This window comes from Coffea eugenioides, unplaced genomic scaffold (genome assembly GCF_003713205.1).
Source record: "Coffea eugenioides isolate CCC68of unplaced genomic scaffold, Ceug_1.0 ScVebR1_2562;HRSCAF=3613, whole genome shotgun sequence".
NCBI lineage: Eukaryota > Viridiplantae > Streptophyta > Magnoliopsida > Gentianales > Rubiaceae > Coffea > Coffea eugenioides.
In genome coordinates, this window is record NW_020863059.1 from 1 (window position 1) to 14,140 (window position 14,140).

Here is a 14,140-nt window from a genome sequence, read left to right on the forward strand (position 1 = left end):
CCATGACCAAATCATCCAGTGGTTTAAGTCCCACCCCAGCCCTCCTGTGGTCCTCATCTCTGATTTCTTCCTTGGCTGGACTGAAAATTTAGCCCATCAAATTGGGATTCCTAGAATTGTTTTTTACCCATGTGGGGCATTTTCTATGGCGGTTTTGCGACATCTGTGGCTTAATTTTGAGTCTATTACTAGTTCTATGAGTGTGGTAAATTTTTCGGATTTACCCAGGTCTCCTAGTTTTGTCTGGGACCATCTTCCTTCGCTTTTCCGACGATGTAGGGATAATTCCTCGGATCAGGATTCTTTGGTTGCAAGGTGGTCTATTGTTGCAAATAGTAAGAGTTGGGGAGCTGTTTTTAATACTTTTGATGCGTTAGAGGGTGAATATTTGGAATGGTGGAAGAAGAAAATGGGCCATGGGCGCGTTTTTGCAATTGGGCCGCTGAATCAGATTGGTGTCCCTGAGAAGGTGGGCCGGGGAGATGTGAATCTGCAGTCGGCTGATGGGCGGAGTAGCACCTTGCAATGGCTTGATGGTTGGCCTGATGGGTCAGTTCTTTATGTTTCTTTTGGGAGCCAGACGTTTCTCAAGAAGGCCCAGATGGAGGCTTTGGCAATTGGGCTTCAAGGCAGCGGAGTCCGTTTCATTTGGGTTGTTAAGCAGTTAACAGCTCAACAAGTAGAAGAGGGATATGAATCGGTTCCTGATGGCTTCGAGGATCGAGTCTCCGGGAGAGGGCTAGTTGTGAGAGGTTGGGCTCCGCAGGTAGTTATATTGAATCATCCAGCCGTAGGTGGGTTCTTGTGTCATTGTGGTATGAACTCGATGTTGGAAGCAATAGAGGCCGGAGTAATGATATTGGGCTGGCCTATGGAAGCTGACCAGTTTTTGAACGAAAGATTGTTAGTTGACTACATTGGAGCTGGGGTTCGAGTTTGTGAGGGTCCTGAGACAGTACCCGATCCAACTGTTTTAGCTAAAACGATTGGCGAGTCCATGAGGGGGGACACAATTGGGATGGAAATGGCAAAGCAGTTGAGAAATAAGGCCTTGGAAGCTGTTAATATTGGTGGGAGTTCCATGAAAGATATTGATGGGCTCTTGAGGGAACTGGCCCAATTGAAGTGAGGGGACGAAGAATGGAATGGCGAGGTACACTATTTAATCAATTTGCTTTCAAGTTCTCTTATGGTGTTGCTGCGAGTTGTAACTTAAATCGTTTTTAAAATTTCAGACAATCTAATATGTACTTGTAATGAAAGTTAATTTGATTGTATGAAAAATCTTTCAAGTTGACAACATAGGTAAGATAATGAACCAGACATGCAAGCACATACTGCTGGTAGGCCTGAATGGCATAGCTATTGATCATTGTAGAGCTGCTTAAATTTTGACCATATCTGTTTCAGGGTAAAAGGGATCAATCTTATTACATACATGGCGGTGTATACACTAATAGGCATGAATGCGTGCCATATGTGCAAATTTGGTGGCATGCATCTACTCGCTAGTGTACAGAGTAGCAGCAATGAGTACAAGATTAATCATCTGAAAGTAAATAGTTTTCTTGACGCATGAACATTCTGCGAGATCTGCACAATTGACAATCAAAATAGTCATACACAAACACTGGATTGCACTTTCCACCAGCCAATGAAAATGCTCTGTTCATATGCTAATGCTGCGATAACACATGCGTTATAAACAATCACTTCGCCAGAAACAACACGAGAAATAGTTTCTTGCTGCACCTGAACATAGACAGGAAGACAAGCATGAGATAAGTTGCCCAGAACTGACTCCTCAGCACAAAAAGTATAATATCAGAATACTAAATCTGACCTTTGTGCCAAGAAAGATTCGGTGAAGTTTCCTTCAAGACCAACTTTAACATGATGCAAAAAGCCAACTGGTCTAATTTTCAAATCCTCCAGGCTCCTGGACATTATATGCGGAATGTCATTACTACAATGAGAACAGAGCGATCACCACAATCACAAACATGAGCACTGTTATCAATGATTTCGCAAACAGGAAAGACCAGGTACAAATAACAAGAGGAAAAGAACCTATGCAGCCACACATAAGTAGGTGACGTAGAAAGCAACTGATGTTTACCTTATGCCATGTCAAAAAGATGAAACGTACTAACTTGAGAACAGAGGACTACTATAAATATCCAAGTAAATGTTCCGGCACCGAAAAAGAGGGGAAGGAAGAAATCAGTAAGTGTTCAACAAAGAAACAGCCTATGATTCTCAAGGGAATCAAATTAATTTTCAAAAAAATAAAAAACTGTATACCTCCTAAAAAAGAAAGAGCACTACAAAAATGTTAGTATCTAGTTATCCAAACTGATTGTATCAAGCAACAAACATCAAGAAACACATGAGCAAACGTACTTGCATTTAGTAAAAACCCATGAAGAGTCTGCCGACAAAAGAATTTGTCTTTGCTAGTTTGCCACCACCGGCACCCAACCACAGGTTGGCACTGAATGTTCACCTGTAATCATATAAGGGAACATATGGAAAAAGGTCATTTTCTTCTTTTCCTTCTTAAAATACTGATTTACTTTCTATTTTGTTGGGGGAAGGCAGGTGCAGATGCCAAGTCCTTAGCAAAAATTTCACGGGGCAGAACCTCATCCTTGTGAACAATGAACTTAATCACCATCTCTCACGGGTTCAACCAGGATCGAAGCCACATTTGACCATTAAAGCAAATAACTGAAACATGGTATCTCTATCATGAATTCGGTATAAATTATTGAGCATCACTGAGCAAATTTGTTGATCAAGGGCAATGCCACACTGCAAGATCAGACGAAGGAAGGCTTTTGCATCACTTATCAGATGTCTTTTGCAAAGTCTATTGACCACAGCACTACAATCTCTGACTGAGACCTGATAACCCATTTCTACCATTTGATGGAACAACACTATTGCTTTATGTACATTACCTTTTGCACAAAGTGCTTTTATCAATGTGGTATAAGCAACCTTTGTCAGTCTGACTTTTTGATCTTGAAGAGAAGCCAACAGCTTTTCAGCATCCTTCAAGTTCCCACGAACACACAAACCATTAATGAGAATATTATATGTGACATGATTAGGCTGAAGATTGCGCAGCAACATTTCATCATGTAACTGGAATGCTCTTTTCATATCCTGGGTTTTACATAAGCTCTGAATGATGATGTTGTATGATATTTCATCAGGAGAGACTCCCTTAGCAAACATGTCCTGGAGTACTCCAACAGCTTCTTTCACCTTTCTTTGTCTGCAGAGCCCTTTTATGACCACTGTATAAGTAACATGAGTAGGCTCTATAGCCCTTGCTTCCATTTCCTTGAGCAATTCAAACATAGCTTGCACATCCCGTTCCTCACAGAATGCATTCATAAGAGTGGTGTAAGTTACAGCACTTGGCACCAAACCATGAGTCTCAATAGCATTCAACCAGATTCGAGCATCAGCTAGTCGTTTAGATTTGCAGAAACCATATATTAGAGAATTGAATGTGACAACAGTTGGTGTAATTCCTTTCTCCAAGATCATACGATAAAGCTGGATAGCCTCATCCATATAACCTACTTTTGCATAACTATATAACATAATGTTACACAAACCAATATCCTCCAATAAGTCACAATGCATCAGGGTGTCAAAGTATCTCCTTGCCTCCTTTATGGTCCATTTCTCAGACAGAGCTAACAGAATGGATCGCTGAGTGAAAAGGTTTGGCATGACTCTCTCCAAGCACATCTCCTTGTATAAATGAATAGCGTGGTGAAGCCGACCTTGCTTGCATAGGCCATGAATGAGAATAGAATAAATCACAACATCTGCTTCTAGACCAATAGTTTTCATCTCATCAAATAAAGACAGAGCTTCATTAACATTTCCCCTCTTACACAGGCAGCTAATCATAACACCATATGAGATATTGGTTAACTGCATACCCCGTGAAAGCATCTCTTCTCTCAACTTGAAACATTCTTTAATATTGCCTGTCTGGCAATGCCCACAAATCAGTATAGTGTATGTGATAAGATCCGGATTTAATCCTTTATACAGCATTAAACTAATAACTTTCCATGCCCCACTCATCAACCCAAGGAGACTAAAACCTTTTGCAAGAGTGTTATAAGTCACTATATCAGGCTCCAATCCATGCTCCTCCATGTCACTTGTAAACTCTAGTGCTTCCTCCATAGAACCCGCTATACATAATCCATTAATAAGTATATTGTAACTGTAGGTGTCAGGAAGTAAACCGCATTTATGCATGATACAAAAGAATGACTTTGCCACATTCACAAAACCCAATTTACAGAAACCTGTCATGAGATTGTTCAACCAAACTATACGAGGCCCAGATTCTTCCTTTTCTGCTTCTTGCATAAATGCAACTGCTTCTTCAACCAAGGACTGTCTGCACAGACCATCTATAATAATGGAATTTGTATAGCTACTAGGACGAATCCCACTGGCTTTTATCACATCATACATGTCCCACATTACATCAGTGAGCCTCAAATTGTACAATAAACCATTTAATGTCATGATGGAAGCCTGAACATTCAAATCCTTCATCTTGAAAAGGACAAAGAGTGCATCATGCACCATCCCAGATCTGGAGTAAGCAAAAGCCAGCATATCCCAAACCGTATGACTGAAATCTGATTCCCTGAAGCCATTGGAAAGCAGCTCACAAAGTGAAGGTGCAGAGCCAGAGCCTAACGGAAATCACAAGAACTCTATATAAACAGAAAATGAAAAAAGTAAAGAGATATTCTAGCTTTCGAAGCTGATATCAATATTGAAATATTCAGCTCTGAGATGTCAACTAGAGATTCCTAAAAGCACACATAAAATAGCTCCACTACAACACAAAACAAATAATCCGACCAGAAATGGAAGGACAGACAATCTGTTAGAGTGAATTCCATGTTTCTATGACATTATGATTTAATATTTTCAGCTACCACAAGTGTTGAGAGACGATAGTGGAGGGGAGAAGAAGGATGTTACTTACATGGAGCTCTATCCACAAATGCTTTTGACTTCCACTTTCAATTAAATGTGAATGAATCTGAAGTTCCATGAATGTAGAATGTTTATCTCCTAACACGCAAACTACTTAGCAACAACTTTTTACTGCTAAGATAATCATGGCTAAGCAATATTGGGAGCTAAACTTTGTTTAACAAGTTACTTTTGCTTCAAAAATTATCTAGAACTAACTTTTCACAACAATATGGCTGTAAATAGTATTAAACATCCCAAGAAATATAATACGGATTTGCTTATTGCAAAGATTTTTAACTTTAAAGCCATTCAATATTTTTTCATCTAAAAACGCACAATATAAGCATGCATGTGCCCCAACTCCATTTTGACTTAACCCAACTGCTTATCAATCTATCCATTTTTATTATTTCTAGAGATATTCAAAATCTTATTCACTAATCATACTAGAAATTTTCAAAGACAAAAGCCAATTTAACCCTGATTTTTTCTGCTTCATAAAGTCAAAATATCAACTTTATCACTTCATTAACAACAACATATCCAAAAAAGGACCAGCTTATCTGAAATCCTCCACCATTTACATAATTCAATAGGACAGTAACTAAAAATCACTGCATTCAGCTAATACAATTACCACAGATTCTGATAAAAGCGCGTCTACCACGCAAATTTTTTTCCCAATTTACAGCAATGCATTAAGAAAAATGAATTGCATGGTTGTAATTGTACCTTCTAGGTGAACCATTTGCAGCAAATGTAACTTCAAGGCTCTGAACCTTTCTTTTCTGGCCAAAACATGAGCAATAGAAAGACAAGAATCTCTTGAATGCTTAAAATCATATTCGTTCTTCAACAGGAAAAAGAAATCCAAAGCAGTTTCCGGGTACTTAATTCTCAATTTCTCAAGAATCCCATCAACTTCCGGTGCAGATAAGCCCGAGATTAAGGTATTAAATTCTGGGTCACGGCCAAGACGTTTAGCAAAACCCCTTTTGTCCCCGTAATTAAAGTTAATGAGGCGGGTGAAAATTGCTGAAGAGACGTCGTTTGGCGGGACTTCAAGATGGTTAACAGCGGCCAAGGTGGCGTAGGAGAATATGGGCCTGAAGAAGAAGAGGGAGGTAAGGGAATACTTTGGTGGCTTTTTTGAAAGCTTGAGAATTAAGCGATGCATTAGGGATTGGAATGGAGCATCCTGGGAAGAGGAGGAGGAGGAGGAGTGACGGGGGTTTTAGAAGGCAAGAAAGAGGGAGCACTTGGGGGATTTTCATTTGCTAGGGTTTAAGGAAACCGTTGTTGATTTTTTTTTTTTTAAATTTTTGCTCGGTTCATTTTTCTGCAAATTATTTTGAAGGACCTTTTCATTTACCCCCTCCCATTTACTTATTTGGGAATAGTACCTTAAATATGTTCAATTTTTGCTCATATGGGAGAAAAACATGTCTTTTACCAATCCTAAGTCGTAATGAAATCTAAAATACTTACATGTGTGTGCATATATGTGTACAACAATATGAAATGATTTGATTTGTTCAGTGATTGATATATTTATATATAAATTAGTCATGCCATATCACGTTAAAAAAAAGTAATTTATTAGTTTTTCGATTTATAAGATTTGAAAGCACATGTATATGAGTGAAAAAGGTTTGGCGTTGAAGAGTAAGGTCTACATTTGGCATTTATAGATGGTTGTTGAACTTCATATTGAAAATAAACTACCTAGACCTTTTTTATGGGGGTTAATTCTACTTTGTCCCCCCAAACTTTGGACGATTACCCACTTCAGTCCCTAAACTTCAAAATGGGACACTTAAGTCCCTAAACTTATAAATACCTTCCACTTAAGGAAAATTATTAACAAATCCTGAATGCCGTTGGTGGTCGAAATGTCCCATTTTATAAGAGTTTAGGGATTTAAGTGTCCCATTTTATAAGTTTAGGGATTTAAGTGGGAGGTATTTATAAGTTTAGGGACTTAAGTGTCCTATTTTGAAGTTTAGGGACTGAAGTGGGTAATCGTTCAAAGTTTGGGGGGGCAAAGTGGAATTAACCCTTTTTATGGTGAAATTGACATCTTTTCTTTTTTTGTCAAAAGAATTTTGCGTTTGAGAACTTGCTTTGGAATTAAAATTTTGTAAACTTGAATTTCATCTAGCGCTATAGGAGTTGCACAAGAACAAGATTCATGAAGTTTTCGGAAGAAAACATGTCATACCAACCTACAAAACCACACTCCCAAAACTTGTTTGAATACATTAGATTAATGCCATTTCCCAATGATCAAGCTTATAAGAATAATGTGGTTTTATACCAATAGGTATCTATATGTTATTCACATATATATCACACATACAAAATCTCAGTGGGGGCAAAAATACACTAAATTTTTTTATCTGCTCTTTTTCTAGTTTTTTAAGCAAAAAAAAAAAAAATTTCACCAACAGGCACAAATGATACGTATATTCTATGAAAAACATAAAAAGACAAACTCAAAATTATTAATATAACAATAATTTTATTTCAAAAACAAACTAAACTATTTACAATTGTTCACGACGAGTTTTCATATTTTGATAACGGTTTACGACTTTTTCATTCTGAACTTCACGAAATATATTTTTCTCAATATAAGTAACTAAACAATCATTCATCCAAGTGTCTCCTATTTTATTTCATAACCGAGTCTTCACTATATTCATAGCTGAAAAAGCCCTTTCTACTGTAACTGTAGCAACATGCAAAATCAAAGCCAACTTTAAGAGCATATAAACCAATGGATACACAATATCTCTCTTAGTCTCCACCAACCTTTGAGCTAGATAAGAGATTTTTCTTAAATCGAGAAATTCCTTAGCATATTTCAAGTCATTAATATAAGTATCCAATTCAGTGTCAAGTGCAAGAATAGCCAACTTAGAATATCCAATTCAGTGTGGGACGGCAGATGGGATGTGCTTATGAGCAAAGTTTGGTGCGGATAGATTTGTGGCTCTGTTGGGGGAAAATGGGAAACCGGAGGAGCAATAAATGATGAAAGAAAGGAAAATTGGGAAGTGGGACAAAGGAAGTAAATGATGGATTAAGAAAGAGTGACCGTCGGTTGTGGGGGGAAAATTGGGGACAAAGGAGGAAAGGGAATTTGGAGAATGGGGACACACTTAAAATTATATTAAAATTGTATAAATATTATAAGAATTTAAAGGGGGCCCCCAGCGCCGCCACCTTAAATCTGCCCTGCATACAAAGAACTAACTCTTCCATAGATTATATATTGAGTAAATGGCCAAAAAAGTCATCAAACTATTTAAAATTGCGCCAGTTGCTCGCTTAACATTTTTTTTGGTCAAAAAGGTCACCAATCTCTTTAAAACGGACCTTCCAAACCACTCCAACAACTTCAGCTCCTTTGGTAACTGGATGACTGACTATTGTAGGTTTTTAGCGAAAAGAATATCAAAAAATAATTGGAGTCAATTAGATTATATATATATTTCGTTCCACATGAGTTCAAAATTGTAGGCTTAAGGGATTCATGCATGATGTTAATAGGACGTCAAAAGTTGCAATTTATTTGGTGAACAGTACTTAATTAAGCTCGGATGTATTGTCAGCAACATTTCTTTTTATACGTTGGGCTGGATTTTCAGCAACTAATTAAGGTATGAACATCCTTTTCCCATGAATGAGGAATGGGGAGATACCCTGTTCAGAAGGCCTCAGCTCAGCCGTAAGATGTTGAAGCATAAGGAGTAGAATTGTAGATAAGGTCTAATATATGAGGAAAAGAATGGTCGATGGATGCTGTATCTTTATCTATGTTGGCGATCTGTTTGCCTCAAGAGTTTTCTTGAGTGCAAATGAGTAGGCATAAAGAATTATGCGGACCCATTTTTCTTGCAATGAGACAAACGCTTCAACTAAAATTGGGACGTGAATAATTGGGATGTAGTGGCAAGCTTTGAAACTTGAAGGGTTTTAACAATTATGATTAGCAATTGCTGAAATGGTAAACAAGAAAAGTGACTACATATGTAGTAAGTAATTGGCTACCCCACAATTTTTTTCATTGATTGTGATTCTTGATGCTGGTGATTCATCCTACATAGTAATTGGCTACCCCCCAATTCATCCTACATAGCTTGGTTTACAACCACTAATCGGAGTCTGCCTTAATTAACTACATTTTGGATAGTAAGTAATTTTATGAAAGACATTCACTATGTTTCCATAATCAGTACTCCTTTAGACCAAAGCTTTTGTTTTTCCTTTTTCTTTTCCTTTCAACAATTGTTCTTATTATTATACAATGAAAAAGGCATTGATGAAGGTATATATGGAAGGCTAATAGGAGTTAATACATGCTAACACCCCAATAAAACATGAACCTATGTATCCTAATCTATAGTTAAGATAGTGCTATAGCTATAGTTCATCTGTTCTTTTAGACATGATCAGACATGCATATATGATAATCACCTAAAAATATATATTCATACTCCATTCTCCCTTTCTTTTTTGTTCTAATCATTGTCTTAGAGAACAAGTTTGCCCATCCAAGGATTAAAACGTAGGAGAGGCCCTCTGGTGTTGACTCACACAAGTAAAAATAATTTAGTACTAGTAAATAGTAATGATCTAATCATCTTCTCGGTCAGTTGTCCAAAATAATTGGATCTATTGCAACAATTATGTTTCTGCAATTAGATTCCTTCCTCCCTTAATCTAATTTAGTTCATCTTGCTGACTCCCTTTATATATCTTCTGAAATCCAGCTTAGAGCTACAACATCGAATCAGTCGATACTTTCACTTGGCATATATCTGCTGAACTATATTACTCTTTATCTCAAAACCTAAAACATGAATATCACTGATCAAGAAACAACATATATTATGCTTATAGGAAGTTCGATCCTTTCTTTTTTCCTTGGTCAACACAGATATATAGTTTACATCTGCTATTTTCAAATTGTAGTGTCACTTTCAAAGCATAATATTTTACAAATCCGATGTTGTTTTATTGGTTTTGCTTTAGAACTAAGAAGCAAAAGGAGCGCCTTGTAGTGAAACTCACATAGCACCAACCACCTTTTGTTTTGTATTTATTTCTTCCGGGTCCTGTTCTCCATATAAACTGCTAAACCATCTTTGAAGTTTCTACCAAATTCAAAGCATACACTTCCTTTCGTTTCTTCATTTCTTCTCTAGCTACCATGTCCAAGCAAAATCCAAAACGGTATTCTCTGGAGAAGATTAACAAAAATATCAGCAGTTCTAAAGAAAATGAGAAGCAGAGAAGTGCTGCTAGTTTTTTATCGAAACACATGAAGAAAGTGTACCCTATAGGGCTGTACAAGACTTGCTCATCTCTTTCACTTTCTTCGTTATCATTATCCTTGTCTCAAAACTCAAATGATTCTTCCCTCGCGGATTCTTCATCTCAGCTGGATCAAAAGATTGCATTGGCACTCCGTCTTATTGAATCGCCTAAAAGAAGAGAGGTCCCAGTTGCCAAAACTTTCCAAAAACCTACTACTGAAGCGGCCTGTACAGAACCTGGGGAAGAAGGGTTTAGGAGGTGCAACTGGATTACGAAAAATAGTGGTAAGGCATTATTTGATGCATTGAAAAATTTCACCTTTTTTTTTTCTCATTTCTCTCAACCAAGCGAAAGCTTACAATTTCTATTCGTGTATTACTAGACAATGAAGGATTGCACTTGCAAATAAGAATGGAAGATAATTTGAAATTGTCAATAAAAGGTCCTGAATTCAATATCTCCTATTTGCAAACAAATAAAAAAAAGAATGGAAGATAATTAAGATTTTTCACACCGTGGAATAGGAAATATTACACTCACGTCACACTGCTTTATATTCGGAGAGACTACCATCTTCAATTGAGGGAACAGATAACTAGGATAAAAATTCTCGAACACAAAACTAAACTTACAAAAATTTGGTGGATCAATTAACAAGAAAAGTCTGGACATCATTTGTCCTTAGTCTGAATATATGCTTTTCATGTGCATATGTACATGTTGGTTCTTCTGCTTGCAATAAAATTAAATTCCAACCCAAAATAATCAACTGCTAAATCAGGTTTAACATAGCTATAGTGATTGATTACTATAACAATATTGGCCGGCTGGAGTAGGACGTGGAATCATTCGTGTGCTCAGTTAACTGAAGACATTGAATTATCAAAAACAATACTATTATACTTGCTTTCCCAAAAAAAAAGATTTGAATTAATTTGAGTAATGTCACTGGCCAGATTCATGCAGCATATGTTATTGAATAGTATAGTTGTTACAACCACTTCGCTGCTCAAGAAAAGCCGATGTTTATTAGTGTTGATATACTGTTGCTTTCATGTGTTTACCAATATGAATTTCTCTGAACTTAATTAATCATTCACTCCCTATTCCAAAATTCACCATTTTATCAATATTTTTGAAGACAACGTTAACATTTTGGCTTGCTGAAGTAGGTGAGTACCAATAACCCTTTTGACTAAATGAACTTCATGTGCAGATAATATTTACGTACAATTTCATGACGAATGCTGGGGAGTTCCAGTTTATGATGACCAGTAAGTGCAGATATTCTTTTTTTTTTTGATAATTGTAAAGGTTGATTGATGCATGCATGGCTGATCATGGGATTCAAGGACTAAAATTATTCTTGTTGAACGAATTCAACAGTCAACTCTTCGAGCTGCTAGCATTATCCGGGATGCTGATGGATTTCAATTGGACGGAAATTCTAAAAAGGAAAGAATTATTCAGGTATAAGTTTTGCTTGCATTTCAAGAGGAGCAATCGATCGATACTCGCGAATATATATACTTTCACTTTGTCAAAATTGATCGTACATTAGAAAATGTAATGCTTATATATACTTTGATTTGAGTGTACACTCATTGGATTATTGTATACGGAAGCTAGAGTAACACGTACAATTTTTTTTTTTTGGGTCATTAACAACCATTTGGGCCCTTAATTAATTTCCTTTTATCATAACAAAGAGAAATTCAATCAAGGTTTTTTTTTTATTTCTTTCTTCTTTGCTTTCGTACTGATGAGGAACTGTTTGTACTGGCAGGGAAGTTTTTGCAGGATTTGATGCTAACAATGTGGCCAAAATGGGGGAAAAAGAGATTACGGACATAGTCTCCAACAAAGCACTGATGTTAGCTGAGTGCAGAGTTAGATGCATAGTCGATAATGCCAATTGCATATTGAAAGTAAGTTTTGTACATTGCCAATCGATATGGAATAGAAAAGGGTAATTCAGTTCCAGTCCATAACTGTATATTAATTATGGATTAATTTTCAATACGCTGACGAATTTGAATGCATGACAATTAATTTTAAATTTCATATACGCAGCCTGTATACACTCAATCGATCCTGCAAGCTAGTGTATAGATGGTTAATCCTATATTAATCCGAAAACCAAATTAATTTGCTAATTTCATACTGCTGTTGCAAATGAGCATTTGCCAGATCGTGAAAGAATTTGGATCTTTCAGCAGCTACATGTGGAACTATGTGAGTTACAAGCCAATAATCAACAGATACAAGCATCCCAGAAATGTTCCCTTGAGGAGTCCAAAAGCTGAGGCCATAAGCAAGGACTTGCTCAAACGTGGATTTCGATTTGTAGGACCTGTGATTGTGCATTCATTCATGCAAGCTGCCGGATTGACAATTGATCATCTTGTTGATTGTTTTAGATATAGTGAATGCGTAAACCTTGCCGAAAGACCTTGGAGGCATGTTTAATACTAAGTCACACAGATTTAAATTATTATTGTTGCTGTAATTCTTTTAATTTTTAAATTTCCAAGCAATGGCTTTCTTGTTGGATAATTTATTTGTAAATTTATGTCTAGAACACATGGGGTTTATCCAATGATGGTTTTAGTCCAGTCACTTCCTGATTGTTGACAGAAGAAGCTATTTAACACGTATGATTATATTTTGAGTCAGTTTGATTGGCTTCAATTGCTCCTAAGTCATCATATCAAGGACAGGGATGGATGCCTTCTCGACCACGTTCCCTAGATTGAAGTTTATGATCATATTTAATCATTCATAATCCAAATACGAAGATGAAAGTTGCAACTGAAGAAATTCCAATCTTTAACTTAGAGATGTATTTGAACCAAACTACTCGCGAGCACCTTGCGAGTAGTGCAGTCAAGAAAGCCGAGTGCGAGTCGAGATGGAGTGGCTCGATAGTATTTCAATCAAAGTTCAAGTGTTATTTTTTTAGCTTCGAAGGCTTGTTGAGACTTATCTAGCACCAAGTAATTAATTAAAAATTATATATTTAGTTATTATATTTTTACTCTTTTAGGTTTGGGAGTTGTATAAATTACCAGAATATTGGCTATGGTTTTAAAATGTTTATAGGCCATATAGTCATTTCACATGGGAAAAAATTAATTTTATAGGTAAAAAATAAGATTGTGCATTTCTGGTATTGGACAAGGACTTCGAGCTCGATCATACTTGCAAAAAAATCGAGTATAATTAAGTAGATCTCGAATTTTCGAACAATTCTTTGAACTCCAGCTCAAGCTTTATTATTGCTACTAGTTCGAACTCGAGTTAGAGCAGTGCTTCCCTAGGGCTGAGTTGGGCTCAAGTACGACAATATTCGAGTTCGGCTCGACTTAATTACTTTCCTACTTCAACTTTTCAATTATAGAAACTTGAATGTGACTCTTGTTTTTATTTTTTTTTTCAATAAGAGAGGGATGGAATTTAAAAAGTGGGGAGGGAATAGAGGGGTTTAAATCCATGACCTCTAATTCCTGGGATTTCAAACTTAACCACTTGATTAAGGCTTCCTCGGCTTGAATATGACTAAATGAATGAAGATATATAAGGTTTTTTTCTGCCTTACATGTTAAAAGAATGCATAAACATCTGGAGATAGAGTATGTTTTCCGTCTACTTATTTTAGGTGACTGAATTCTGATTTAGAAAATGGTTAAAGATATTAATCACACCATCCTAGCTACAAGCTTACTCGGAGGCGGAGGACAGAAAAGTGGATACTGCAATAAAAAGCGACAAATTCTTGGTA

General features: G+C 36.6%; 3 protein-coding genes across 3 annotated transcripts; 2 read left to right on the top strand and 1 right to left on the bottom strand.

Moving 5' to 3' along the window:
- Positions 1 to 4: 4 nt before the first annotated feature.
- Positions 5 to 1,304, top strand: LOC113756923 (UDP-glycosyltransferase 89A2-like; the record flags this gene model as incomplete). The annotated part of the gene is made up of 1 exon (XM_027300394.1): positions 5 to 1,304. A coding segment is annotated over one exon (1,125 nt), but the record flags the coding sequence as incomplete, so codon positions are not given.
- Positions 1,305 to 2,688: 1,384 nt separating this feature from the next.
- Positions 2,689 to 6,244, bottom strand: LOC113756922 (putative pentatricopeptide repeat-containing protein At1g13630). Its single transcript, XM_027300393.1, has 2 exons — positions 5,767 to 6,244; positions 2,689 to 4,742 (listed from the first exon to the last, which is right to left on the bottom strand). Exons 1-2 carry the CDS (start codon positions 6,209 to 6,211, stop codon positions 2,689 to 2,691), a joined length of 2,499 nt encoding a protein of 832 aa, XP_027156194.1. The 5' UTR covers positions 6,212 to 6,244.
- A 3,979-nt stretch (positions 6,245 to 10,223) lies between these two features.
- Positions 10,224 to 12,974, top strand: LOC113756924 (DNA-3-methyladenine glycosylase-like). Its single transcript, XM_027300396.1, has 5 exons — positions 10,224 to 10,643; positions 11,576 to 11,633; positions 11,746 to 11,829; positions 12,146 to 12,287; positions 12,550 to 12,974. The coding sequence occupies exons 1-5, from the start codon at positions 10,253 to 10,255 to the stop codon at positions 12,826 to 12,828; spliced, it is 954 nt and encodes a 317-aa protein (XP_027156197.1). The 5' UTR covers positions 10,224 to 10,252; the 3' UTR covers positions 12,829 to 12,974.
- The last annotated feature ends 1,166 nt before the right edge of the window (positions 12,975 to 14,140 follow it).